The 25,039-nt window shown below is 41.3% G+C and overlaps 1 protein-coding gene across 2 annotated transcripts in view; it reads right to left on the reverse strand.

The window, feature by feature from the left end:
• The window catches only part of LOC122798172 (MDM2 binding protein), a 983,220-nt gene that overhangs the window by 391,627 nt on the left and 566,554 nt on the right, over positions 1-25,039 (reverse strand). For both annotated transcript variants that reach the window (XM_044066913.1, XM_044066912.1), the window contains exon 13: positions 11,796-11,891. In XM_044066913.1, the coding sequence (XP_043922848.1) occupies positions 11,796-11,891 (96 nt within the window). The remainder of the gene's footprint in view (positions 1-11,795; positions 11,892-25,039) is intronic.

Consider the following 25,039-nt stretch of genomic DNA (forward strand, 5'->3'; position numbering starts at 1 on the left):
ATCTATTGAGCACATCCAATCGTCTTTTTCCAAAAGTGGGAGGATAGACTGTATTGTGACCATCCAGAATTTTTGTACTCTTACAAACTTGTTCAATACACTAATATTCAAAATTGGTGTCCAGTCGCCAGTTTTCTTTGGCACCAAAAATAGTCTTGAGTAGAATCCAGATCCTATCTGGTCTGGAGGGACTATTTGGATGACTCTCTCTCTTAGCAGCTTTTCTATCTCTAGTGCTGCTTCCTCCCTTTGACTGGGTGGAACGTCGGGTAGGTTTTTTGAAGGGATAGGACAAAGATCGAAGGGGATATGATAACCTCTGGTTATAATCCTTTGTACCCAAGATTCGGTGGTGATGGTTAGCCAGGCAGAAGGGTACAAGGAGAAACGACCCCCAACCACCTCCACAGAAAAGGAGTTGGGCCGCTCTTCAGGAGCACTGGTAGGCTTGGCCAGGAAAAGAGTCACTGGAACCCTGGTTACAGGGACCCCCTCTGCCCCGAAAGGGGCATCTTCCCTGTGAGTTTCCCCCTCTGCCTCTAGGGGAGAACTCGGCCTGAGTGTCACGGAATGGACCCTAAGACTTCTTGAACCATATCTTCCCACTCTTTTGGTTTCGGGAGAAAGCACATTGAGGGGAAGAATAATGTACACCTATGGAAGAAAGGGTCTTACCGTCCTGTTCACATCTGGCCAGTGTGCTTTTAACTTTGGGTCCAAACAACGAAGAGGCTTCAATGGGAGTGTTAAGAAAGGAAGCCTTAAAGGGTTCTGTGAAATTGCATAAGCACATCCAGGCTTGTCGTCTCAAGACCACAGCAGAACCTGTCGCTCTAGCTGCTCCTTCTGATGCGTGAGATATCAGTCGCATGGAGGAGTTAGATATAGACTCAATGGTGGCCAACTGAGAGGCCACTTTGTCACGGACCTCAACAGACATGGCACCAGCCAAGGTTTCAGACAGCTCAGAAATTAGATCCCTTTGAAGCCTGGTAAAGTGTGCCATATAATTCAGGGACCTGATATCAAAGGTCGCTGATGCAAAGGTGCGCTTCCCTATCCTCTCCATGGCCCGGAACTCTTTGTTGGGCGGATGGACAGTCCAGCTTTCTTCTTCCGCCAGATCCTTTTTGGTTGCGGCTGCCACCACCAGAGCATCCACAGGAAGACCTTTAGACAAATGGGGATCTGTAGCAGGAGGGGACAAAATCTTATTTGGCCTCCGGGGAATAGCCTCGATGGTGTCAGGAGCCTTCCACACATGCTGCACAATGAGCAGGACCAGTTCATCGGCAGGTGGAGTAACCCAGGAGGGTAGGGGGCCGGGCACGAAAAGCCTGCAGGAACACAGACTCCTCAGAGGTCGGATTAGAGGGTTGCCAGTCACCTCTCTTTTTAAGGATTTCAAGGATATCACCAAAGGATACCTCCCCTCCCCATCATCAAAGTCTGTGTCTTCAGTGAGGGACTCTTCTGTGGAGTCCATGTGCTTCCTTTTGCACAAACTTTTCCGGTGAACATCCTCAGAGGGGGAAGCTGGGGAAGACAACGGAAAAGGCGTTTCCTGCGGGAATACGTCCTGAGGCCCTTGCGCCCGGTGTCCTCTAGGTGCGACTTGTGAACATAGCGGTCCAGAGGAGGGCGGGGAAATAGACAGCACAGTATCGCCAGCAGAAGCCAGAGCCTTCTCCATCAGTTGGAAGGCTGGTCCACCTGAAGAGGGGTGAGTGTCCAGGACAGGGGTCACCCCCCCCCAAGTGACTCAACCTGCTGACCCGGAGTCCCCGGATGGCTGTGAAACAACAAATTACACGTGTCACAACTATCATCTTGGGTCGTAGCAAAACTCTCCTGCCATGAAGGCAACTGCGGTTCCTTAGTGAGGTCCATAAAGGAAACTGTAGAGGGGGAAGACTGTGCTATATCAAGGGACTTCAGAGGCAATGAAGGAGGAGAATAAGAAGGGGTCTTTCGCAATGGGTGATCACCTCCCAAGGAAGGATAGGTCCTGGGGGGGCGGGATACCTCTGGCCAGAAGCACTTCATCCACAAGACACAACAGGTCATTTTCAGAAAGGCTTCTAGTGGACCTCACAGACACAGCTGAGGGAGAAACAGGTCTGTCCACTGAAGAGACTAGCTCGGTGCCCACCTCACCAGTCCGCACTGAGAACAATGGTGCTGAGACAGACTGGACTACGGGTGTCTGCACCGAGGTTTTGTTAATATAAGATATTATATATCCTTTATATAAATTTTATATAATTATATTATGTGAATGTTTATAGGAATTTTAATGAGTTTTTCATTATTTATTTTTTATACAACTAGTCACTTTTTTGCTTCATTGTGCTTTGATAGTTTGGTAATATGAACAGTTAGGCTCATGCATTTATTTAATTGTTTCCATTGAATAATTTCTTGATGAGTTAATGTTTTTAACTGATTGAGCATGTGCTATATAAAAGATCTTGGCAGAATGACATGCTCTTTGGCTTTTGAAGAAGACGTTCGAAAACGCATTATTGGTGTACAGCATTCAAGTTTTTTTGAATAAAGTGACTTGGATTAATTGTGGCTTACTCTCTTTGGTCTTGACCCCTTATTCGGCTACTTCCAAGCGACTTCTTAGGTTTTGTTGTCTGCACTGAGGAAATCAATGGTGCAGAGGTCACGGTCTGCACTGACAAAAAGATCGGTGCCAAAGTGGTTGCCGGTACCGAAGCTGGAACCGACAAAATTGGTGTCAATAACTGAGGCATCGCTTCAGAGTAAGATGTCGGTGCCGACGTGGTCAAGGTTTGCGCCAACTGAACAGTCGGTGGTGATGTAGTAGTCTGAACCAAGGAGCCCCTCGCTACTGATACAGTAAAGGCTACAGTAGACGGAGCCGAAATCACTGATGGCGCCAAAGGCCTTGGTGCCGAAGGTCTAGGCACCGAAAGTACTGGGGCCAACAGAGTGAGCTCCAAAGCAGAAATCTTAACCTTCTTAGGTCTTGGTTGGCGGGAGTCCCCAGCCGGGGATGAAGGCAGAGACTTGGCCTTTGTAGGATCATCCGATATTTTCTTATGGGCTTTAGGAGGGGATGAAGCCTCCGACACAGAAATAGCATCTGAAATGGGAGATTTAAGAAGTCCCTTCAGCAACAACTTATTTTTCCTCTCAATCACAGTTCTATTGGAAAAATTCTTACAAATAGCACAGGGCGGGTCAACAGATAAGTGAGACACACCCAAGCAATAAACACACAGAGTGTGTGCATCTGATGTAGGTAATATGTGCCCACAATCTGAACACCTTTTAAATCCTGGACTACCATTTTTATCTGGCATGATAGAAAAGGAGAAAGAAGAAAGGGTACCAGCAATGGTACAAAAGAATACCCGAAGGTAATGAAGAAAAGAAGGGTTTACCAATGATGGTAAGGGAGAAATTACCTCACGGTAAAAAGAGCAGAGTAAACTCAAGGAAATATAGTCGTTAAATGCGATAAGGTAAGAGACAACAAATTAGAAACTTTTCTAACAGAAATCTGACAACAAATATCTATACTTAGCTCAAGAGAAGCAGCTTGACACAACCAAATGGCAATATGGCAAATAAAATCTGAGGTAACAGGGAGAGGGGAATTCAGGGTAAGAGTTTAGCTCGAGAGTATGTAGCTGATGCAAGCTTGGAAGATGGCCGGCTTGGTTCCAAGGTCAGAACCGATACCCATACTTAAGGATTGAATGAGGATTAACAATATCAGACTGCTGTATTATGCTGTATTATGCTGTTAGGTTTGGACATTTATCAGGGTGATACAAGAGTTTGTGGGTGGCCACTAACCAAGTGAATTAGACATTGCTGTAGCTCAAGCCATTGTACTTGTTTAAGGAGTATACAGTGGTGGGCTCTGTAGCTGTGATTTGAAGCAAATTTTGTTATTTTATTATGGCATTGGTCTAGTGAAGAGACTAAGGTGGACTGCAGGTTGAGAAGTTTGGGGTGGCATAGAAGTAGGAAAGAAGATGCTACGATGATGACACCTAATAGTTTGGTGTTGGTTACTAGTTCTACGTTAGTATAACTGAATGAGGAGACATAAAATAGTTGCTTTTGGGTAGACAGTTGCTTGGGGTGAACAGAATAACTTTAGCTGTTTTTGGATTTAGCAGTAAGTGCAAGTCTGTTTCTCAGGGCTCGACATAGATAAAGGATAGTTTACCTAGGTTTTCAGCTGAGCAGATTAATGCAGAGTCATCTGCAGTGACACCCCAACTCCATGTGCAAAATAAGAAAAGCTAGTTGAAGATGGATGCATGGAACTGCATACTGAATAATGGATGCATGTGTAGTTGCAGTGTGTAGGGTCACTGGTAAAGATACAGAAAAGCAGAGTAACTAGAACTGAGCCGTGTGGGAATACAACTGTTAGAGAGACAGAGAAAGGGAAAATGTAATTTTGCTATTTTACTGCTTGCATCCTCTCTTTCACAGATCGCTATGAAACCAAGATATTGATGAGGTTCCTAGGCCTAGACACGATAGTTTAAATACCAGATTATGATGCAAGACAGTGTCAAATACCTTGGACAGATCTAGGAATACTGTTGACACCAAATTGCCATTATTTCTACTGTAGTTTACTGAGGTGACGATGTTTAGAAGGGCAGTTGTAGTGTTATGGTGTGGGTGGAAATCTTGCAGAGTTGGGGAGTGAAGATTGTTGTCTGAAAACTTGCATTTGAATACATTTCTTTAGTACTTTTGACACATGGGATAATATAGCTATATATATATATATATATATATATATATATATATATATATATATATATATGTATATATATATATATATATATATATATATATATATATATATATATATATATATCGCTATATACCTGTTGGTGGGATTACATCAAGGATCAGCTCTGAGCCCTTTCTTATTTGCAATGGTGATGGACAGGTTGACAGACGAGTTCAGACAGGAGGCCCAATGGACTATGATGTTTGCAGATGACATTGTGATCTGTAGTGAGAGTAGAGACCAGGTTCAGGAGACCCTGGAGAGGTGGAGACATGCTCTAGAGAGGAGAGGAGAGGAATGAAGGTCAGGGGGACTAAGACAGAATATGTGTGTGTGAATGGGAGGGAGGACAGAGGAATAGTGAGGATGCCGGGAATAGAGTTGGCGAAGGTGGATGAGTTTAAGTACTTGGGATCAACAGTTCATAGTAATGGTGAGTATGGAAGAGAGGTAAAGAAGAGAGTACAGACAGGGTGGAATGGGTGGAGAAGAGTGTCAGGAGTGATTTGTGACAGACAGCTACCAGTAAGAGTGAAAGGGAAGGTCTACAAGAGGGAAGTGAGACCAGCTATGTTGTATGGGTTGGAGACAGTGGCACTGACAAAAAGGCAGGAGTCAGAGCTGGAAGTGGTAGAACTAAAGATGTTAAGATTTGCACTGGGTGTGACAAGGATGGAAAGGATTAGGAATCAGTATATTAGAGGGTCAACTCAGGTTGGATGGTTTGGAGACAAAGTCAGAGAGGCGAGATTGCGTTGGTTTGGACGTGCTGAGGAGGCATGCTGGGTATATTGGGAAAAGGATGCTAAGGATGGAGTTGCCAGTAAGAAGAAAAGAGAAAGGCCTAAGATAAGGCTCATGGATGTGGTGAGAGAGGACATGCAGGTGGTTGGTGTGACACAGCAATATGTAGAGGACAGGAAGAAATGAAAACAGATAATCCGCTGTGGCGCCCCTTAATGGGAACAGCCGAAAAAGGAGATGCCTGTTGTTAAAAATGTCATTATACTATCCTCCTTTGTGCAAAGGCAAGATACATTACTTTTTTCCACAGAGTGGGGAGATAACCTTTCTTAACTGACATATTTATTAGGATTGTTATTGGGCAGGTGAAGGCTTCTACTACCAGTAGATCAGGGCAAGAGTGGTAGGTTTTAGTTTACGGAGTAGCTTCATAATACTAGAAGTAGGTACTGGTTGGTAGTTGAAAGTTTTGGGGTTATTTTGTGGTTCTGGGGGTGGAGTGTTGCCAGGAGTGGATTCAATCAAATAATGGACAACTGCTCTTAGACTTCACTGCAAGACTTGCATAGGAAAATAAATAATAAGAAACTAGAACAGATGTAGCTGCAATGAAACCTACATTTTCTCAGATGAAGACTCGTGGAAACTAGGTCTAGTGGTATCAACAGACAGACTGTGTACTTGCAGGGGAGAGGGGAAATTCTTTTCTTACGTGAAAGTTAACTGACAAATCAGAGTAGTCAAAATAATTTCTTATCTGTAACAGATCTATCTGCAACTGCAGTTTTCACTATGATGTCCAGAGACTGGAATAAGAACTGTAAAGACTGTCTCACTATGATTAGTTTCTCTATCATGACAAGGAAATATACTGGCCCATGAAGTCTTTGTTGTGCTATCACCACAAATATACATATGAAGAACATCCTGGGGGCTGAGGTAAGCCAAACTGAGAGGACTCTTGAAATGACAATGGTTGGCTTGACTCCTTGGCTTACTTTGTATTTAAATTTTTGTCCCAACCCTTGGCCAAGAGGTCCATCTGCAAGTGGTCAGTGCCTGTCTTCCTCCCTACCTCCTCAAATTGACCAGAATGCCTCCTGGAGTGGGACCGCCATTCTGGGGGCACAGTTGATTGAGCATTCAGTCATTTTGAAGGATCAGACCAACATTTGCGGTGTAAAGACACTGTGTCAACAGCTCCTAATTGCAAGGATTTTTTTTTATATGCCCCACACTTCTCCAAGGGGAAGAACATACAATGACATAAGGCTGCACACCTATAAGATTCCCACCCAAGAGAGGTCCAGTCTCCCTTATTGTGCGTACATGCTTTTGAGAGACACCACAGCAACATCCAACTTTGCTGGAGAGTTGTACAGTATTGTGACACAAAAATTCACCCCACACGATGTGGCCAGCTTCAATTCCAAATTTTGCTAATTGATCCTTGCCCCTAACATTGTAGGTAAGGGCTCCATGGCTTTCCTGATGTGCAAGATGCATCCTAGAGGTCAGTCAAACATATCTATTCTCCCTTTACTTAATATATACATCTTTATCTCACTATAAAAGCGAACAGAGTTAGTTCATTAGTAGGTAGTACCTTAGAGTATATATTGACTTGGCTTCCTGTTTTATAGGATGGTATAACTTTTTTTTCATTTTGCCCCATAAAAATGTGAATTTACAGCTTGCACATAAAAATTGCTTCAAGAATAAAACTGTTGGTCTCATTTCATCTACAATTATCATTACAGTGGATCATCTCTTTACTCCAGCACAAATACAGGAAGTGTTGAAGTGTTCCAGTACTGTGTATTTATACTCTGTGGTTTTAGAGAAGGAATATGGTCATGTACTCTGGAATGTCATGCAGGAAATAAAACAGCAACACAGGATCTTAAGATCACTGCTGCATACCATTAGGTCCATGCATTAGGGAAGTGAGAGTCTTCATTCTCTCTCTCTCTCTCTCTCTGGAAGAAGAATATGTTCAAGTTGGGTGTACCACACCTCCATGAGTGCATCCCATCTGTGATTTCATACAAAGATAGGATATCAGGCACTATCAAGGCCCAGACAATATATAGTTTAAAGGCATGAGGTTTGTATCTTTTCAGTATACTGATAATCATTTCCTCTTAGTACTGTGTGACTGATCTCCAAGCATGCTCTGTAGTAGTTCAGCAAAAAGTGTGAAGTGTTAGGGATGGAAACCAAAAGAGGTCATGCCTCTCTCCTGGAAAAGAATGTACAGTGAGCAAAGTGAATTATTCTCTGCAGGTAAAAAGGAATAACTTAACTCAGGAGCTAGAGTTTAATTATTGTGAGGTCTTGTTCAAAGTAGAGGTAGACAGTATCAAGAAGACAGAAGACCAATTGTGTGCAGTTATGGCATTCTACCAAACTGTGGTGGAATTAAGCACTGAGTCACTGGACAAAACTCTTACTTTATCAGTTATAGTCTGTCTTCATCCTTAACTCAGTTTAAAAGCTTTGGGTATCAACTGAAAGGATGACATAATGGATACAGGCAGCAAAATGATGCTTGTTAATAGAGTAGTGGGGCTTGCTTTCACTGACACAGTGAGAAGCTCAGCAAACTAGGAATGATCTTAGGAGTGCAGATACTGTTCCCTTGGGTTGAAAGGAGTCAGCTGAAATGGTTTGGACACCCAGTGAGGATGCCTCCTAATGTTTTTCATAGGAAATGTACCAGTCATAGCTGAATGAAAGGATTCTGTTGACTAGACTTAGGGCATGTTGAAAGGATAATATTCCTCAGCTTGCCCAGGAAATCCAGGAGATTCAACAGAGTAAAACGAACACTGTTACTACAGTCAAGTCAGTCTGATTTTTCCCTGCTCTTCAAACTACTACTACAACCTCCACCAGAAAAAGCAGTTTAAAAATGGATGGATGAGTTGTTGGCTTTCTGAATGAGGATACCATAAGCCAGTCTGCAAAACAGGTACAAGGTCATGGACAGGTACAAGTAGCTAGCATGTGCATTTTAATGGGGACAAAACTGAGGACAATATCCTCCAGATGCATGAAACAAGTTAAGACTTCCTATAAGGTAATAGACTGCACTGGCATCAGCCACAGTTCTAACAAACTGGAAAAACCTTTCCCAAATGGCAGACTATGGCCTTCCAGGTGAAAAGATTGCTGGCAGTCTCAATCACTTCTGACTTCTCAACAAGAAGGTTTGATGTGATCAGATGGTCTACAGGAGAAGCAAGGCCCTGAGACAGACATTAGAAAGTTGCTATCACCAAAACATGAGTAGCCCTCTTGGGTAAAACCATGAGAGTGTTTTGTATTACCAGGGGCCTGAAAGCTTGAAAATACAGCCTTGTTGGCCACTGGTAGGTGGTGGATGGGGGAATGACAACCGGGTACAGTTTTTCATCCTAATGTCTTTTGTGATGAGGTTTGGATTCACAGGAATGATACATATAGGAATCTCCCTTGTCATGTTACGCAGAATGCATCAGCAACTTTCTCCCCCTTATCCTGCTATACCAAATAGAAAAGAGGTAGAATAGCATTTTTCCCATGTGGCGAGTAGGTCAATATCTGGAATACCCCATGTGCAGAAGACCCAAAACAGACAAGATACCGGAATCTACAACTCCAGGATATGGCAGGGGGAGTGGCTTAGCGATTCTAAAAACAAATTCACTTCACATCAGGAAGTGATGGCAGAAACAGTGATGCCTCTGTGTGCAAACCCACTGCATGATACATCATCTCTGAAAAGAAGTACAGTCTCATGTCTAAAATCTACTCCCAGCCGTACCCAAGGCTTTTGACTCCTTCTCTGACAGCAAAGTGGGAAAAGTTATGCCTTCTGGGCCCTGTGAAGAGATCATGCAACGGTTAGGCCAAATATGTTTAGTCAAGGTACAACTTAATTCATATAGGGGATTATTGACAGCATCTCCTTTCTTGGTGGATGCAATACAGCAGAGTATGGATAGTTCCAGGTTGCGTTAATGGAATCTCTGAGGACTGGCTTTAAGAAGGGTTACTGACCTAGTCTCCAAGCCCTTTTATTTTTCTTTTACAGAACTCAATAAGGAATTTTCGAGGGAAATGAATGAAAACTATAGATCAGAGGAGTTCACAAACCTCAATGTTATTCCAAAGGAGTTTTCACTTGGGACAGGAGGGGACTGTATGGTGTAAAGGAGTCGTTGCCTTTATCTGTCTAAGAAATAATGGGCCTCTGATTTTAAAATGACTCTAAATGTGACGGAGTTCTCTGCCTTACCAACCATCAGACAGGACAAGTTTATGCATTGCGGTCTCACACTAGGATGAAAATGTGATGTGGGCGCCAAATGTTGGATAAAAGTGACTGAATGAGGCAACAAATGGCAACACAAGGTCCATGCTTCCTAAGGATATATTGCCAAACTTCAAACACCTAGCTCTGAGCTTTGTAACCCTGGTGCAGGAAGGTCTGATGATGAATCATCTCCAACATGGGCCATGGAATCATGGAATCTTGGTGGGCAGAGGATATGGAGACATGTGGAAAGAATCTCTAATCCCATGTACAGGTTTATCAAGGCCTGGGAATGCGTCTCCTCTGGGACACCCATCCTCCGCCCAAGTAAAACAAGGGTGAGTGCTTGTGCCCTTGGTAGCACAGGATGAGTTCACATTTAAAGAAAAGATGGTTGCTTCAGAAATGGACTTGCACCTAGGACAGGCTGACAGTAACCTTTCCTTCAAATCTCAGGACTTCTGATGGCACTCTGGCAAAGTCCTTAAGATCTTTATCTGTCACCATCCTTTGGACAGCATGGTACATCAGGATTTTCTTCACACCAATGTCTGCATGTGTCTGGGCTGACTTGATGGCATTTATGGCACAACTTCAATTCTTGTTCCTCTTCCAAAGAGCAGATGCAATGTTAACATACATTGTGGTTTGCAAAATGCCAGCAGTAGTGGCATTTATAAAGTCAAGCTTCAGCCATCAGATGCAGAAATTTAATTTATAGTCAGGATCAATACCTGAACTGTGTCAGTTGCAGAAAAGAGTATATGATTTTAGGAGTTAGGAGTGTTACCCTAGAGAAGTGTATTACATCAATGTGCACAAAAATACAGGCTATGCACCATTGGCAAAAGAGATTCAGAAGAAAAAATGAAATGGAATGGAAGAGAAGATTAACTCAACTGTAGACCTCCTAAAGGATGTTCCTCCTTAATGTTGTAACTATACTGGACTGCATAAATCAATGGAAAGCAAAGCTTTGAATCTCAGACTATACAAAAAAAAAAAAAAAAACAGTTTTCCATAAAGAAGATACATAAGTGTAAAAGATGCAATCCTCAGAATACTAGACTACTTCATGAGGTTTACACAGTGGTATTTTATAATTTTTCAGATGCTAACATTGAAATATTACTGTGTGAGCTCTTCAGCAAAGCTCTTCAGCAACAGGACCATGACTATTCTGAAAGCTGTCTGATTCCAAGCCCCTCCAACTTCTCATTCGGACAAGCATGAGTGTGGCATGGAATGGAGGCAGATAGAATTTGGTCATGCATGCCCCATGCTATGGCACCCTGATAGGCTTCTCATACATGTTGTACAACAACAAGTGCTTTAAGAGATGACTAATAGAAACACTGCTAGATGTCACTTCTGAAACACGAACTCTCTAAACTCTGTCCCTGATGAAAGGGAGCACATCGACAGCTGCTAATTCCCCCCTACCTGCTATCCATCTGGATCTTACGACACTAATCAAATTCGAATCACCAGTAACACAAATGGGCCCCCGGATTCTGACCTAGAGAATTGGCTGTGCAATTATGTGAGGTCAACCTCCCTCTCTCAACCTGTCACACGTCTGTTAAGGAGAGGAAAGTATTTAACAGCAAAAACAAGGCAGCTGTTTCAACTTACGTGGCTGTATTTCTATGAAAATAACGCTCACCAAACCACATTACTACAACTCAAGAACCTGTAAGTCAATGTGTCAAACCGAATTATTTTAAAATAAAAAAAAATAGCTTCCACTTTATTAAACAATGATAAAATGAGATCATACATGGTTCCACTAGTTCTAACCATCATGCAAAAGTTTCAATAGGACACCAATAAGTAAAATGTGCATTATCATCCAGTGTTTCTAATGTAACTGATGCTTCATTCTGAAAATCAAGATGGAATAAGAATACAAGCTATATCAACTACTGCTGAAAACAGAAGATGGTAACTTACTCAAGGCCATGGTAAGAGCAGGTGGATGCCTCTTTAAAGTGCAACTGTGTTACTTTCCAAGGAGTCAGATTTGGTGTCAAAGTGAATACATTCTCACTGAACAAAAATAAGTGAATTATAAGATTATCTTATTATAAGTTACTAATGTTTTTTGGAGACAACACTTTATGTTACTTTTGACAATTTTTTCTAATTCTGTTTGGCAGGATGAATACAGTCAGTTAAATTTAGAACATAATAAGCAATCATAAACAATGCCTAACCAAGATAATGAGAACATTGCAAACATTAACATACTTTGTAAAACTTTATACATACATGATGATATTGTGTTCTTTTCCTTTCTAGAACATATCACACCATATGCCATTTGTGCTCAGTATGACTGGTTTTCTGGTGCATTCACCTTTGTTTTGTTTCAGTAATCGAGTTAGTTAGGTTTTGAGTTAAATCAGTTCTGGAACTTGCCTTAAAGGCAAACGCAGATAAAATCAAAAAAGAATTCAAAGTCAAACTGTACACTTTTCAAACGAGATACACAAATTACTTCAGAAAGAAAATCATCACAGTGGATGCTGCTGTGATAGCAATTTCCACAACATTATGTTGTTTCTGAAGTGCAGACACTACTGATGATGCTAGAAAGTTAGATAAGCAAATTAAGCAAATTATTAAAAAAAAAAAAAAAAAAAAATTAAAGGAATGCAAATTTTGCATCCTGGTTGGTTGCCATAACAAATTTTAGTGATGGTATGAATGCCTTTATTATTGGAAGACCAGACCAGTGCTGCCTGAAACTAGTCTGAATACATCACTATTACCAGATCACAGGAAGACGACAGCACTATGAAAACAAACTTGTCAAAGGGATAACACATACCTACAGCAGCTTTCCCCTCAAAAATAGATATACTCATCACATCATCAGCAACTCATCACACCACCAGCAACGCAGCTCACAGTAAACAGGTGACAGTAATTCTATCTGTGACAAATGCAGTTCAACAGCACTGATGATGCACAAGAAACATGCATTGTGGCAATGCGATGCCAGTAGAAAATGCGGTCATTACCAAATGGCATTTACACAAGAGATCAAAACAAAATAATTTTAAGCTTAATGTATAAAAGCAATATTCTACTTCTATACTGAATGCAAATGTAGTAGGATTTGAAAAAGTAAACTGGAACGAACATTATGTCAGTACAAAGGTACAAAACCCTGTGGTTCTACTTTCTGCAAATTCTGTCCAGTTCAGAGCAACAAGGATTATTTTGATTGTCCATTTTTAAAAATAAATATTTGGGAGTTCCACAGGAGGAGACTTTAATAGAGAAAATGTTGCATATAGGGCCAATGGTCCTCCTTTAGTGCCTTCTATTTGGGTAAAACAAACAAATTCAAAGTCAGGTTGCCCATCAATTATCTGATATTCATCTCAAATACAAAAGAACCCCTTGCCATAACAATTCATAGAATGTCCGAACCACCAGGGTTTTGGATTATGTATCTTGGATGTCCTGGAACGAAAACACTCATCTAGAAAAGCTTGAAGTGTCATGGTAAATCAGACTTAATGCAATCAATAAACCTGGATTAAACACAACCGAATATATTAAGTGTATGCTTGCTCTTAGAGAACAGTGCCACAAAGATTACCACAAAAATACAAAGATCCTAGAAGAGCCTTTAATGCATACAGACATCTACCATGGACATTTATGAACAGGCAATTTGTGTTATTTTGCAAAATGGGCAATGGCTTTGCTCAGGCACTTACACATAAATGATTCACTTAAATAACATTGTTCACGTTTTATTCTAATATGACTGCATTTTACATTGTTACATTTGGTTTACAACTTTTATCTTTCACTTGGGTAACTTTACACTGTACAGACAGCAGGCATTCTATTACATGGTAGGGTCGGTGCTTGAAATGGTATTTCCTTTTGATGAATTATTTTAAACTGATAGATGCTGGCTCTGTACTGTGAAAATGTGCATTTTTTTTAATTACACTGACTTAGAATTTGGTATAAAGAAGGCTGAATTATACTCTGCACTGACTATGGGAGATCACATGTTACATGTCCCATAAAAGTGGGCAGTGGTAGTCATACACAAGGAATAGCTCAGTATTAAAATCTTTAATCTCTGGCTAATCCATCATTTCATATCGGCCCCATTTAAGCACTAATCTGTAAATAATTGAAAGATACTGCATTTTCCATGATTTTAGTCTTTTATGAGAGCCATAAAAGCTTTAAGTAGGTCTGGGCCTTGAGGTACTGAATAATAAAAACATCTGACACACCATTACACTCAAGCCCTGTATTACATATTAGATATTAGACTGGGTATTCCAAAAGAGTACCTACTGACTATTAAAATCTGATCTCTGAATGAAATGTCACCCCTAATTTTGTATATACTTGTATACAGGAAGAAACATACCAAACTGGACCTGATGAAGAACACAGGGCGAACACAATTATTCAACACTTTTAGACTTGTACTGTAATATGGTGGTAAGTTTGCAGCTTTGAATTCTTGGTGATACATTTTAGCTTTTGTTAGACTGAGGATTAACTACTCTATGCTTTTAACAGAACAGCTGTACATGGAGCCCCAGATTACCATACCTATACTATGTCAATAATTAGCCTGAAACTGGGCATGTGGATTAAGACTAATCCATCCTCCTTCTGAATGGAGGACCTTAAGTTCCCATAAAAATTAGCATGTAACTGGGCATGCAGATTAAGGCTAAACCCTTTCCCACCTGAGTGGTAAAACTTAAGATTCCCGTGCAAGTCAGTGATAGTTATAACCCACACTGATTGGCCAACAAGGGACAGATAAACACACACATTCAACATGTCAATGTGGCCCAATAAAGGCAAAGATTTAACCCCCACCCAAAAACTATGGTGTGCAAGTGCAACTACTATGATCCTCATAATTCAATATTCCTTGTCCATTTACTTCAATAAAGTCTCCTTGGATTCTTTACTGCAGGCATCAGCCTTCCTGTGAGAAGATGACACTAACTGCTTTTAGAGCTCATAATTTTTCAGTTACCTGTTATTTTCTATATTTATTGGAAAACCTGTGTGTGATGCCAAATAATGTTAAACAAGGCAAAACTTCTTTCATATCTTCTCCCTTCAACACAGCTGTCATTTGCATTTTTCTTTTCATATCCATCCAATTCAGTTCTCAAGATCTCAAACTATGTCACCATTGATTTGCAATCAAAATGTCTGTACATACATGCACGTGTGTGTATATTTTGTCAACAACGTTAACTGCATGTTCTTTTTGCAGAACATTCACTTTACTGAATGGCTTACGATTCAAGTGTCCTTGTTGGCGAAAAATGTAAGGTAGGGTATGTTTGCATGGTTATGGGTTAGGACCGGGCTTAAGTAAATGGACAGATTTAGGGCTTTGTTTTTGGGTTACAGTGTGTGTCCATATGCGAGTGTTGGCTATCTAGAGATAAGGGTTAAGGTTAAGCAAAGGTATAGTTTTACTGTAGTTTACTGTGCGTGCTCGCATGCCTGCATTTGTTTTGTGTCCAGTTTTCATGATTAGTGGTACTGTTACAGAAAGCAACTTTCTAAAGCTAATGTGCAGGGCTGTGGCTGGGGCAGAGCAGGGTTAGCAGATATGAGTAAGGTGGTGCTAGACAGTTTTCCATTTTGTCAAAAAAAAAAAAAAAAAGGTTAGAGTCACATAACTGTCCAGTGACTACTGGCATAAAAGGCACAGGCAGATGAAGCTGATCTACTGTGGTAAATGGAAAGGAGTTTCTGGAAACAGGAGCCGTAGCTGGCGTATCTGGCACCACTGCCAGATTTATGTGTGTGTGTGTGTGTGTGTGTGTGTGATATATATATATATATATATATATATATATATACACATACATACACACACACATACATATACACACACATATATATATATATATATATGTACATATATATATATATATATATATATATATATACACACACACAGATATATATATATATATATATATATATATATATACAAACATATATACAGTGGATATAAAAAGTGTACACACCCCTGTTAAAATGCCATTTTTTTGTGATATAAAAAAATAAGACCACAATAAATAATTTCAAAACTTTTCCCACCTTTAATGTGACCTATAACCTGTACAATTCAATTAAGAAACAAACAAATCTGTTAGTGAAAAATATATAAAAAATAAAAAATGTACAATAAGCTGGTTGCATAAGTGTGCAAACCCTTAAACTAATACTTTTTTGAAGCACCTTTTGATTTACCTGTCTAAATATTTGCAATAGTGGAGCACCCACAAGGGATCCTTACAAAAAGGATATAGGGCGTAAACAACAAGTTCTATGCAGACTGCCTCAAACCCTATCCCTGTACTCAGTCTCTTACAGACTGCTGCGAGCCAATCTAGGCCTGCCCTAAAAAGCATTCTCTGCTCCCACTCTGATGCACCTGTTGCACATCTGCAAAACAATAGCATCTGAAATTCTGGATCTAAGGACTTACATTCAACATAAACAGGACATGCTGAAGGGAAAGGTATGTGTCCCAAAGACTACCCCCTCTCCGGAACAAGCTTCCCATCCTCGTGAAGCAGACCTCTTTGTTAACCAAATTCAAGCATAGCTTGGACACATGGACGGAGAATTGGAAATTATTCCTGGTCTGGCATATATGTCTCTTACAGATGGCAATATCCTGTAAATGCTTGACCACTCACGACTGAGCACAAAGCTAACCCTTAAAATTACCCTATGGTGTTAAAACTTGGGGCAGCATGACTAAGCTTAAAGTGCCTCCCTATGGCCATCAGTCTAGTAATCACCTATAAACCTATAGATCCGGTCTGCATGTTGTTAAAACCAAACTATAGAACACATTAAGTGAAGTCACCATAATTGAGAACATTAAACACCAACCTAGACAAAATTAATGCAAGTGGAAGACATACAATGCTATCTTTGGGGGTCAGCCGGGAGAAGAACAAACCTGAAGAATGCAATTTTACCAGTTAAAAACAATGAGCAGCAAACTCATATTCAGAATATAAGAAAGCAATTATAGTTGTCAAACAGGCTGGGCTGCACAGTCTCTCTCCACCTGGAAAAGAGCACCTGGTCAATTAGCTGTTGAAGAGATTTCCCTAGTCAGGAATTCTGACTTTTTGCAGAAAATCTCTGCTTGATAGAAGGGATATTGTTCATAAAAGCTCAATCTTTTCACTGCACCATCTAGCTCATCAACAGTAATGCTACAAGCTGCATTCAACTCTACACACAGTACATAATAGTCTTGTGCTAACATTTTCTACTCTTAGTCAAGACAGGGCAGATGTGACCTGGAGCCAGAGTCCAAAGCCTGAGAAAGACAATTATAATAATTCTACACAAGGGCATCTAATGAGTTGGCACCACTCTCCAATATGAACAGGAAGAGCACACCAGAAAAGAGGTCAGCACTGACATAATCAACACCGAATACTACACTCAGTTCAAAATTTATGGGGTGGGATGGGGTTGGGGGGTATGGCCTGACAGAACCAGCCCAAAATGAACTGGGAAATAGTCTGACTCCAAAACTGGTTCCACCACCACAGCTGTGGGTGCCAAATCTATCTGAAAGACTAAGTCCAACATATGTGCAAAGTTTATGCGTTGCAGAGGTAATAACTTAAGCAGCCTATAAACCACCCAGTAAGACTTTCTAAGATCCTCTGTCTCTGGAATGACTCAAAGTAAATGGCATTCTGTTTATTTAAATAAACATTTTGTTGCTGCAGATTGTAAAACTGTAAAAAGCTACTGGTCTAATGGTCTAAGAAACAAAAGGTCTCAGCCTACATAAAACACAGTAATTTACCTTAAATTTGCAATGGGTAAGTACAGCTGTATACACTTACATAAATGTAGATGTTAGAGTGTATTCACTGTTGCAGTCATTACCTGTGGGTTATCCCTGTTGTGGTAGCCCTCAACCAGCCTGAATACCAGAGTCAATGTATTTTTGTGTCGGCTGCTGTCGCTTGTAGTCTAATGAGGTCATCAGTGCTATAAAGCAAGGTAGCAGACGTCATTACATCAGTTTTTCTTTCCCTAACCCGTCAGAAACACAAGGAAATACGGAAAAGTGGTCCTGGTGGCAAAAGGCCACCGTGGGAAGCTTATGTCCACCTAGGGGAAGATGCTATATGGGGGATGGAGGGAGGGAAAGCATGACTGCAACAGTGAATACACTCGAACATCTACATTTATGTTAAGTGTACACAACTGTACAATGTTCTTCGTGTTTCACTGAAGCTGAGGAGAGGGGTGCAGGACAGGTTAGAGACCTAGGCATGGGTCAGCAGGCCCTGTAGAACCGTGGAGGCAAACCCTGCCCTACACTTAGAAAAAAGAGGTAGGTGATAATACTTTGTAAAGGTATGGATATATGTCCAGGTGGCAGCTTCCAAGATGTTCCTGGTAGGGACTCCTCTGAGGAAGGCTGTGGAAGTGAAGGCTGCCCTAGTGGAATGGCTATGGATAGACTTGGGGGGGTTCCCATGTAGTCTGTAACAAAAACGGCTACAGTGTGATACCCATTTGGAAATGGTTTGTATGGAAATGGGCTTTCCTTCTGCTCCAGGGGCAAAGCTGACAAGTAGTTGATCCATTTTTCTGAATGGTTTAGTACGGTCCAGACAGTATCTGAGTTGTCTGTGCACATCTAGCGAGTGCAGAATTCTTTCCCCCTTGTTTTGAGGGGTGGGAAAGAAGGAGGGTAGGTGTATGGCCTGGTTGAGGGTCACATCAGATACCACCTTAGGCAAAAAGGAGGGGTTAATCCTCAGGGAGACCCTGTCTGCATGGAAAATGATAAAGGCCTCAAGAGCCATGAGAGTCTGAAGTTCTGATACCCTTCTGACTGAGGTGATAGCTATTAGGAAGGCAGTCTTCCAGGAGAGGTATTTTAGTTCTGTAGAAGCAGCAAGTTCGAAAGGAGGTAAGGTTAGTTTTTCTAGAACATAATTCAGGTTAGCTTGGGAGGCCTTCTGGGAGGTCTGATATTAGAAGCCCCTCTGAGGCATTGCTTAATCAAAGGATGAGAGAAGAAGGGTGAGTCTGAATCATAATGGGCAGAAATTGCTGAGACATGGATTTTAATAGAGGAGAAAGAGAGGCCACTATTGAGCAACTCGGCTAGTAATCCAAGATGAGAGGGATGGAAGGATGGGAGGTACTGGTCCCTTTCGACTGGTTTCAGGAGCAGAATCTTTTCCATTTCTCTGTGTATGATTTTCTGGTGCTGGGCCTTCTGGCCTCTGTTAGGATGTCTAGGACCTGTTTGCTTAACAGGGACTCCTTGTTAGCTTTTAAGGTATAAGCCATGCTGAAAGATTGAGAGTCTAAGTCTGGGTGCAGTATCTTCCCCCTGGTCTGGGTCAAGAGGTCTGAGATCAGGGGAAGCTGCTTGGAGGAGCTGTAAGGTCAGACTGTGCAGTAAGGGGTACTAATGCTCTCTAGGCCAATCTAGAGCAATGAGGATGGCCTTTGGTCTCTCCTCCCTTATTTTGATCAGTACCTTTGGGAATGAGAGGCAGGGGAGGGAACGCGTACACAAAGGAGGAGTTCCAAGGGAAGGTCAAGGCATCCACTTTCCATGCTAGGAGGTGATACTCCCTGGTACAGAACTTTTGCAGTTGGTGGTTGAGGTGCGAGGCAGAGAGATCCACTTCCGGAGTCCCATTCTCCTGAGTGATTTGCAGAAAGATTTCCCTGTGCAGCTGCCATTCATGGGGGTCCAGTAAGCTTCTGCTTAGGTGGTCCGCCAGGGTGTTGTTGACCTCTGATAGGTATTGGGCAATTAGGTGTAGACCCATGGAGGTGGCTGTAAGCCAGAGGCTCATGGTTAACCTGCACAGCGGTTAAGACTGGGTCCCCCCCTGTTTGTTGGTGTATGACATTACTGTGGTGCTGTTTGTTTTTACAAGGAGAATCCCTGGCCTGAGATGGGGTTTGAAGGATGTCAGAGCCTTCTGTACTGCCATCATTACATTCTGATTGATGTGCAAGTGTAGCTGCTGGGCATCCCAAAGACCTTGGATGCACCTGCCTGCTCGGTGTGTGCCCCAAGCAATTTCTGAGGCTATGGTGGTGATGGTCTGGCTGGAAGGACAGAGGATGAAGGGAAGACCCTTGTTCCTGGCACAGGCCTCTGCCCACCACAGAAACCTGGCCCTTATACATGGGATCAGAGGGAGAGAGGTCTCTAGGGACTGAGACTGCTGCCACCAAAGGTTCTTTAAATACCACTGAAGTCTTCTCATGTGAAGCCTAGCCAGGGGAATGGGAAGGATGCAAGATGCCATGTATCCCAGGGCTTGCAGGAACTTCCTTGCAGTGAGGTGACTTCTGGAAGCCAGCTGGGTAAAGTAGAGAGGCAGAGTAGAGAGGCAGGAATCTCTGCTTCTCCGAAGAGAGGAAGGCCATTTGGGATGCTGTGTCTAGCACAGCTCCCAAGAAAATGATCTTCCTGGTAGGGCTTTGTTTTGATTTCTTCTCGTTGATGGTGTACCCTAGGGAAATTAGGAGTGATTTGACAAAGAGGAGATCCTGGAGCAGCTTTTCTTTGCACTCTGTCTGAATGAAGCAGTCGTCTAGGTAAGGGTAAATCTGTATAGTTCTCTGTCTGTAGTATGCTATGGCTGGGGCCAAACATTTGGTGAATAGTCTGGGAGCAGTAGATAAGCCAAAGGGCAGCGCAGAGAAATGAAAGTGTTGTCAGCCTGCTCTGTAGCTTTATGACTGTAAATCACACTTAAGAGGAGGCCAACCAGCAAGTGGTCAGGCTCTACTGTTGCCTCCTGATTCCACGAATGGTCCATCAGCCAAACGGCAACATGGAAGTTCTTTCTTTACTGGGGGGAGCCTTGCTGTGATCTGTCTGCATCTCTGAGAAACACCAAACGCAGTAACTTCTTTTGCCTGATCAACAAGTTGGGGGAATGTCTCAGAGATGCACCTGTCTATGTTTTTCTCCCATTTCCTGTGATTCAAGGGGTCATATAGAAAGCCAAGTAGCATATTCTGAGGTCATTCTCACTACCCCATTCTGGTCTCTACAAGTATGGCTTGCCTTGCTCAGGCCTCATCTACTGGTAAAACCTCTTTGTATTTGGAACTTCAGGACCTTGCTTCCCATCCATCTAACAAAGCCCATCCAGATCCCCATCATCTATGTTTAACTGCAAGGTTATACAAATTCCACTAATGGCCAGAGATCTGGCCTAGCCCCTCTAGGTTGGTCAAGGCCCTCACGTTCCTAATACTATGAAAATACAGAAGCAAACAGACATGTTTTTCTATTTATGCTTCTGCTGAAAGTCTCCATCATCACAGTTGTGGATGACCTGACAAAGATTTTTCATGCAAGTCTTAGTTACTGTATGAATAAGGTTCACCTTGCTATTTGAAATTTTCATCAAGGATTTAATTGTATATCCTTACCTTTTCTTAAATGTCATAAAACCTTCTGAAAGGTACAAGCATCCAGTTAAGAATCCTACTTCTTCTTGGGGCCTTTACTTTGTGCTAAAAGAAATGATCTTGCCTTTATTTGTGGCAGTTTCTTCAGCAGATCTGAAACATCAGTCCTGAAAGAAACTTCTTCTGATAGCATTAACCTCAGATAGAATGATTTCTCAGCTTCAGGCTTTACCAGTTCACTTTTCCTATTTCAGGGTCAACCAAGACAGAGTGGAAATTGAACAGGCTTGGCCATTTTAATAGTAAACACAAATTCTTCTCATCATTTCACTTTTGTAAGAGTTTGGTTAATGAAATAGAAAGCCAAAGGACTCTAGTCCTTATATACCAAGACTTTGCAGTAATCTAGTAGGAATCAAATTGCTCTGGTACCTGACATGATACATATCCATGGTACCTACTGATTGCCAGTGAGTCTCTGTGACATGTCCTAAGGTCAGCAAAAAAGTTTGCCAGTGAGACAATAGCTACTGCATTAAGCTAATTCTCAGAGACCTGTCACTTTCACAGCCAGTCTGTATAATTTCAGTTCAGTATAATGTCATCCTTAAAAATCTTAACAAGTTTTCTAAAGAAAAAAAAAACTTTCCAAAGCACAGAATCTCTTCACCACTTCTCTCATCTTTCCCACAATTCTTTTTTAGTACATCTTCTCTTCAGATTTTAAGGGAAATGCTAGAAACCTGCCACTCTTGCATATTTTCTATACCTTCTTTTACCTTGTCTTATATCCATCCATCCATTTATCCTCAAACCCCTTTTCCTATTTTGCACATGGGGTCTGGGTGTCACTTTCTGCAGTGACAATCATCTCGAGCCAAGGTCTTATATCTTCCAAAAATTTAAAATGACAGCATAAACCCCATCTTCTTTATTCATTACAAATTAACCATCTCTTTCTTTGTACTGCTTCAATCAAAATGTCCATTTTGTACATTCTCCTCCATCCTCTTATTTTTTCTTATGTTCAGTCTTCATCTCAACTATGACTCAGATGCTCTCTAGTCCATTCAAAATTATGTAATTTTTCTGACTTATCCTTCCTGCATTATCATTCTAACCCCCACCTTCTCAGTTTAGAGCTCTTGTTTTCTTCACATTGTTTAGCTGTCTTTCTACTCATACCATAAACTCTGCTACTCTGCCCTCCTAATTCCCATCCTCCATCTCTTCATTCTGAGCTGCATCCAGTCAGCCTAGAGAAAAGGCTATCTTATCTATATATAGCTACATACACACACAAAAATAAACAAAACACAAAAAGACTGAGAATCAATGCACTGAAAAAACACTCGACTTTCAATCCATAAAAAGTGTATGTGCACACATGGTTTGGCAGAAGTTAGTCGATTTAAACTAATATTGACCTATGTTTTGCCAACACACTTTGGTCAGCAAAATAGATGGTTGACAGTTGTAAGAGATGGTACAATCCTCATGAATGAGGAATACCCACTTTCCTCAGTCGTTCTGCAATCTCAGAGTTGGAATAAATAATCAGGGGGGGGTGTAGGAGGTGCTTGCTCCCCTGCAAAAATACTATTTTAAAGTTTGCATGTTCCAAAGAACAGCCTTGGAGCACGCACAGAACAGTGTTGTCTACCAATGTTACAGCTGTTCTTCATTGTCACTATACTTGTATATATCATACTAATGCACAGATTGCATAGTGGTGCAGGAAAGGTAGAGTTATTCTTACCTACACTTTTGTGCAACTGTAGATACAAGCATTGCCAAAAACATTAAAGCATCTGAAAACAAACATAAGACCAACCCCCCACCACAAGTAAACCACCCCACTAACCACAACTCTCTTTCTCACAAACATAACCCAGTCTATACTACAAAACCTGAAAAAAAATGTTGATGAAACAGGAGTCTGACAAAATCCCATTCATTCAACTAAATTGCAAGTTGACATATTAGCAGAAATCTATTAAATGTTCCTTAGTGTCAATGTGCAGAAACATCAATGCATATTACATCTATTTCTGCATGACAAAACTCACACTGAAAATAAAAATCAAACTACTCTGCAAAAAGAGAACAGACATTCTATTTTTGTGATTGCCGAACTATAAAAATACAAAACCCAAACAATACCTTCAGACATAATTTATATGACTAGGGTACTGTAAGGAAAACAATTTTGGTAATATAATGTGTAGGAATTTTTGGAGTTAGGGGAAATGGCATGGTCAGGGTTAGCACCATCTTATTGATGAGCTAACTCTATCCCCTACCCTGCACATTACATTACAAAAATCCCCTTCTTAGCAGTACCACTTATACATGATACACACACACAAATGCATTGCACATATATCAACATCCAGGCAGAACACTAAACTCTCTGCTTACCTAGCCCTTACTCTAATCCTAATCCACAAACATTTGTTTATGCAGTCCTACATCTAATGCCAAAACATTTGGTACATCCAAAAGTTTTGGAACCAACACATGCAGCCACTTACTGTGATCAAAAGCACCTCCCCCTATAAAGCACACACACTTGGCTATCATTTCTGTAAGCCCAGCATACTGCGAAAAAAGAAGTTACGTACTCACCATAATGTTCCATCTGCTTTTCCATTTTCTTTTATCCTTGACGTATGGGTTTGGTTCCTATATCAGAACCAACTCAGCTGTTACTACAGCTCGAGCTGACAAAAACTCATGAGCTTACCTCTGCCCATAATCTCTCTCTCCCAGTTACCTCAGATCGAGTTTGCAGATTAGGCAGATAAAGAAGCCTCAATGCAGGCCATATCTGCTATGCTTTAAAGATTACCATAAGACCCAAGTACATTATCTGTTCCACCAAAGAGCCTTCAAAGGCCGGAGACTGGAGGGAGGGGAGTCAAGGATAAATGAAAATGGACAACACAGATAGAATGCTATGATGACTACATAACTTCTTTATCTCACATTGTCAATTTTCATTTTATCCATGATGTATAGGACAGAGTCCCCAGCTACCTTAGACCTAGGAAGGACTCTCAGAAGGATATTCTTGAACACCACTAAAGCAAACGATGCTCTTCCCCTTAGAGACCAAATCCAACTCGTAGTGAGTAATAAAGGTATGGGGAGAAGCCCAAGTAGTTGTTGCACATATATCATCCATTGAAGCTATAGATTGGAAAACTGCTGAAGTGGCAACAGATCCTGTAGAATGTGCCAATTTCCTTTTTTTCATAAATACAGGAAATGCAATCCCTGAGCCATCTGGCTAAGGTTGCCTTGCTGACTGGTTTACCAAAACTAACACTTGAAAAAGACACAAACAGTTGGCCAGACTTTCTGATGTCCTTACTCCTACGAAGATAAAAGCGTAATTGTCTGTGAACATCAAGCAAATGTAAACAGTATTCACCTCTGTTCAAAAAGATAGAATGATAATAGACTCTGACACTACTTTAGGTAGAAAGGTGGGATTTGTTCATAAGAAAATGCTTGTCTTTGTGAAAATTCAGATAAGGTGGTTTTCATGACCATGCCTGAATTTCTGAAATTCTTCTAGCAGAGGTTATTACGACCAAAAATAATGTTTTCCATGACAAGTACTGTAGCTCACAGTCTGCAGATGGTTCAAAGGGAGAATGTACGATGGTTTGCAACATTAGGTTTAGGGCCCAAGGTGGAGTAGGCTGTTTGAAAGG

This window comes from Protopterus annectens, chromosome 3.part1 (assembly GCF_019279795.1).
Source record: "Protopterus annectens isolate FY-2018-M chromosome 3.part1, PAN1.0, whole genome shotgun sequence".
Taxonomy (NCBI): Eukaryota; Metazoa; Chordata; order Ceratodontiformes; family Protopteridae; genus Protopterus; species Protopterus annectens.